This window comes from Triticum aestivum, chromosome 3B (genome assembly GCF_018294505.1).
Source record: "Triticum aestivum cultivar Chinese Spring chromosome 3B, IWGSC CS RefSeq v2.1, whole genome shotgun sequence".
NCBI lineage: Eukaryota > Viridiplantae > Streptophyta > Magnoliopsida > Poales > Poaceae > Triticum > Triticum aestivum.
The window spans coordinates 520,020,264-520,025,064 of record NC_057801.1 but is presented as its reverse complement, the minus strand read 5'-3'; the positions used below and the strand labels follow the sequence as shown (position 1 = coordinate 520,025,064).

Here is a 4,801-nt window from a genome sequence, read left to right as displayed (position 1 = left end):
AGAAAGAAAAGAAAAAAACAGAAAAAACCAGTGAAAACCCGGTTCAAGAACCTTCTAGAAGGTTCCCAAAACCGTTCAGGAACCTTCCAGAAGGTTCCCAAAAACGGAAGCCGCAGCGCCAGCGCTATCTCCTAACTGGGCCGGCCCATCTTGATCGCTATCGCGAGCTCTCTGTGCGAAGCCTCGACAAGTCGACGCAACGTGCGTCCAATAGGATTTTCCCAAAAACAACCCAAAAAGGCCCAAAAAATTAGCCTAAGTAGGCGGGCTGGTGGGCTAAAAGTGTGAGTGTTGTCGGCCCATTTCCTCGCTGTGCCAGGGCCCGAAGACTGGGAACACAGGCCGGGCCGTGCCAGGTGCGTTAAGCCCTGGGCCGGGCCATGTGGCCACCAGATCCCCATCCTGAACCTCCTCTCCTCTGGTTCTCCTTCCATCATCACAACTCACAAAGCTGCAATATCCAAAAAAAAAGCTGCAATATCCAAAATTCCAAATCATTCTTCTCTCGGCGACACGATTGGCAGAGGCGACCATGGAGAAGGGGAAGGCCCCAGCGGAGGCAGCGGAGTCGGCCGCGGCGTGTGCGGCCCGGCTGGCGCGTGCGTGGAGCACTTGGGCCATGAAGAACGCGAAGGTGGTCGCGCACTACGGCTTCATCCCCCTCGTCATCCTCGTCGGCATGAGGTCCGAGCCCAAGCCCAGCCTCGCGCAGCTCCTCTCCCCCGTGTAGCTCTATTCCGCGGCCCGATCCGCACGGCTGTGCGCGTATTGAATTGATCAATATTTGTATTTCTCCCCAATAATTTCGATTACTCTTTGGATTGCTCTGATTTGGGGTCTCCTTGATTGCCACCGGGAGCCTACCAGCTACTCCCTCCGTTCGGAATTACTTGTCGTAGAAATGGATGTATCTAGTTCTAGATACATCCATTTCTACGACAAGTAATTCCGAACGGAGGGAGTAGCTGGTAGGCTCCCGGTGGCAATCAAGGAGACCCCAAATCAGAGCAATCCAAAGAGTAATCGAAATTATTGGGGAGAAATACAAATATTGATCAATTCAATACGCGCACAGCCGTGCGGATCGGGCCGCGGAATAGAGCTACACGGGGGAGAGGAGCTGCGCGAGGCTGGGCTTGGGCTCGGACCTCATGCCGACGAGGATGACGAGGGGGATGAAGCCGTAGTGCGCGACCACCTTCGCGTTCTTCATGGCCCAAGTGCTCCACGCACGCGCCAGCCGGGCCGCACACGCCGCGGCCGACTCCGCTGCCTCCGCTGGGGCCTTCCCCTTCTCCATGGTCGCCTCTGCCAATCGTGTCGCCGAGAGAAGAATGATTTGGAATTTTGGATATTGCAGCTTTTTTTTTGGATATTGCAGCTTTGTGAGTTGTGATGATGGAAGGAGAACCAGAGGAGAGGAGGTTCAGGATGGGGATCTGGTGGCCACATGGCCCGGCCCAGGGCTTAACGCACCTGGCACGGCCCGGCCTGTGTTCCCAGTCTTCGGGCCCTGGCACAGCGAGGAAATGGGCCGACAACACTCACACTTTTAGCCCACCAGCCCGCCTACTTAGGCTAATTTTTTGGGCCTTTTTGGGTTGTTTTTGGGAAAATCCTATTGGACGCACGTTGCGTCGACTTGTCGAGGCTTCGCACAGAGAGCTCGCGATAGCGATCAAGATGGGCCGGCCCAGTTAGGAGATAGCGCTGGCGCTGCGGCTTCCGTTTTTGGGAACCTTCTGGAAGGTTCCTGAACGGTTTTGGGAACCTTCTAGAAGGTTCTTGAACCGGGTTTTCACTGGTTTTTTCTGTTTTTTTCTTTTCTTTCTTCGTTTTTCTGTTTCTTTATTTCATCTTTCAATTCCTTTTTCTTTTCTTTTTGTTTTCTTTTTGTTCACATTTCAAATTATGTTTGGGAGTTTCAAAAAATCTTCCCATTTCAAATTCGTGCTTCTAAATTTGTTCTCCATTTCAAAATTTATTCTCAACATTCAAAATTGTTCATGCTTTAAAAAATTGTCCGCGCTTCTAAATTTGTTCTCCATTTCAAAATTTGTTCTCAACATTAAAAAATTGTTTGTGCTTTAAAAAATTGTCCGCGCTTCTAAATTTGTTCTCCATTTCAAAATTTGTTCTCAACATTCAAAAATTGTTCGTGCTTTCAAAAATTGTCCGCGCTTCCAAATTTGTTCTCCATTTCAAAAATTGTTCTCAACATTCAAAAATTGTTCGAGCTTCCAATTGTTCTCCATTCAAATTTGTTCTCAACATTCAAAATTGTTCGAGCTTCCAAATATGTTCTCCATTTCGAAATTTGTTCTCAACATTCAAAATTGACCAATTGTTTTGATTGTCCATTAATTTCTTAAAAATTGTTCGAGCTTCCAAATTTGTTCTCCATTTCAAAATTTGTTCTCAACATTCAAAAATTGTTCGTGCTTTCAAAAATTGTTCGCATCATTTCAGGAACTGTTCACCTTTTAATGTTTTATTCACAAAACCAAAAACATTTTGTTTGAAACAAAGTTCCCATTTCCAAAATTTGTTCACAAATACAAAAGCTTTTAGGTACAAAAAATATGCACTTTTTGTACATATTCTGTACACTTTTTGTACAGAATATGTTCCTGTGTACAAAGTATGTTCAGAAATGAAAAAAATGGTCGCACTTTTTCAAAATATACACTTTCAGAAAAAATCTACAATTTGTTTTAAGATGTTCACTACAGTGTGTAATTCTAGTTGTACGGTTGTGCTAAGTTATTAAAAGTGCGTGTTTGTTTTCTACAAGCAATGCTAGTCAGGTGGAGTGGCTGGGAGCATGCGCTTTGAACCTGTAGGTCGCAGGTTCGAGTTTGGGTATCCATCACGTCTCCCTTCCCCTTTTTGCTTTCTTTTCTCACCATCGGTACAGCGCGATGGGCTGGCCCAGTCAGGCTACGCCCCTGTGCGTGGCGGCGACATTTTGACGCAAAGCGCGTCCTATAGGAGCTCTCTTGTTTTTGTGGCATTTCCTATTTGGTGCTGCAGGCGTCCGTTAATGTGTATTTTGCAAACGGGCGCCTGCAGCACCTCGCACTGGGCCGGCCCAACTAGTTTTCAGTTCTCTGTGTTACAGACGCAAAAAATCATGACTTATATGTGTGCTGCAGGATTCGAACCCGCGAAGCTGTGGTTCCATCGCACATGCAACAACCACCCGACCCGCATAACCTCTGTGAAACCATTGATATTATTTCTTTTTTGTTGTTTCGTCTTCCTTTTCTTTTCCTTTTTGGGTTCTTTTCCTGACATTTTTCCTTTTATTTTTCCTTTTTATTTTCTAAAATTATGTGAGAAATATTCACCAGATTTATATGAATGTTTTCTTTCAATTGATGAACTTTTTTCAAAATCATTGAAATTATTTTCAAACTCAATGAACTCTTTTCTAATTCGATGAACTTTTATCGAAATCAATGAACTCTTTTCAAAATCCGATGAACTTTTTATCTAAATCAATGAACTTTTTTCAAACTTCGTGAACTTTTATGAAAATCGATGAACTTTTCTCAATTTTCTTGAACTATATTGAATTTCATGAACTTTTTTCAAACTCGTGAACTTTTATGAAAATCGATGAACGTTTTTCAATTTTCTTGAACTATATTGAATTTCGTGAACTTTTTTGATCCGTGAACTTTTTTCAAACTCGTGAACTTTTCTAAATTCGTTAACTTTTCTGAAATTAGTAGACCTTTTCAAATTTATGAACTTTTTCTTGAACTAGTCAACTTTTTTCAATTTTCGTGAGCATTTTTTTAATATCTGAACCATTAATTTTTAAACAGTTTCGTGAACTTTATTTTAATCTTGGAACTTCTAAATTTTAGACCAACGCGGCTGTAGTTGTACTTAAATAGCATGCAGTATTGGTTGTCAGTATGATGAGCTGGCTGCAGTGGTTGGCGAAGCGCGTGCAGAATGCAGCGGCGCGAGTTCGAATCCCCAACACAACTAACAATTTTTCTAGGATTTTTTGCTGTTGCTGCTTGTTAGTGGGCCGGCCCAGCGCGGGGCGCTGCAGGCGCCAGGAGCGCGAACGGGCGCCTGCAGCGCCGTATAGGAGCTCCCTGTTTTGTGCTAATATACAAAAAGAACTAAAGAAAAAACTAAACGGGGCGTGTCGTGCCGGCACGTGTGCCTAGCCTTGTGGCCCAGACACCACCATAGGCGGGCCACGTGTCGGCCATGACCTGATTAACAATGTGTAGGGCCGGTCCGCGCGCCCAACCTCCAGGCCCAGGCATGCCACAATAACAAAACAGGTAGGCTCGCCGGCAGGTTTAGCCCACCAGCCTGCGTGATTTTAGGCCTATTTGGGCTGTTTTTTTTTGCCTATTTTGGTAGTTTGTGTGCTATGATGAAGAAAAAAACTAAACGGGTTGTGTTGTGCCGGCACACGTGCCCAGCCTTGTGACTCATGCACAACCCTATGTAGGCCACGTGTCAGGCTGGCCCAAACACGGGTTGGGGCACACGTGCTGATGTGTCGGCCTGTCAGGCACGACCAAGGTATTTTCGAAAAGGCACGACCAAGGTAACCACTATCTACGTTAGTTGAGGGGATCCATGCATATTATTCAGTACCCCGTTTGTGCAGAAGATTTAGTTGGAATAATAGAAGAGTGGTAAGGATCTATGTGTTAAACACAAAAGTAAAGCCGAGCACCGAAGAAGATAAAGGCGCGAGCTTGACCCTCTCACCCGAACAGGCGGCATCATAGGACTCTTTACCGGCCCGCGGCGTCTAAAGAAC

General features: G+C 45.2%; 1 protein-coding gene across 1 annotated transcript; it reads right to left on the bottom strand.

Annotated features, from left to right (window-relative positions):
* Nucleotides 1-1,005: 1,005 nt before the first annotated feature.
* On the bottom strand, nucleotides 1,006-1,417 carry LOC123067569 (mitochondrial import receptor subunit TOM7-1; the record flags this gene model as incomplete). Its single annotated transcript, XM_044490310.1, has 1 exon — nucleotides 1,006-1,417. A coding segment is annotated over one exon (315 nt), but the record flags the coding sequence as incomplete, so codon positions are not given.
* Between the last annotated feature and the right edge of the window lie 3,384 nt (nucleotides 1,418-4,801).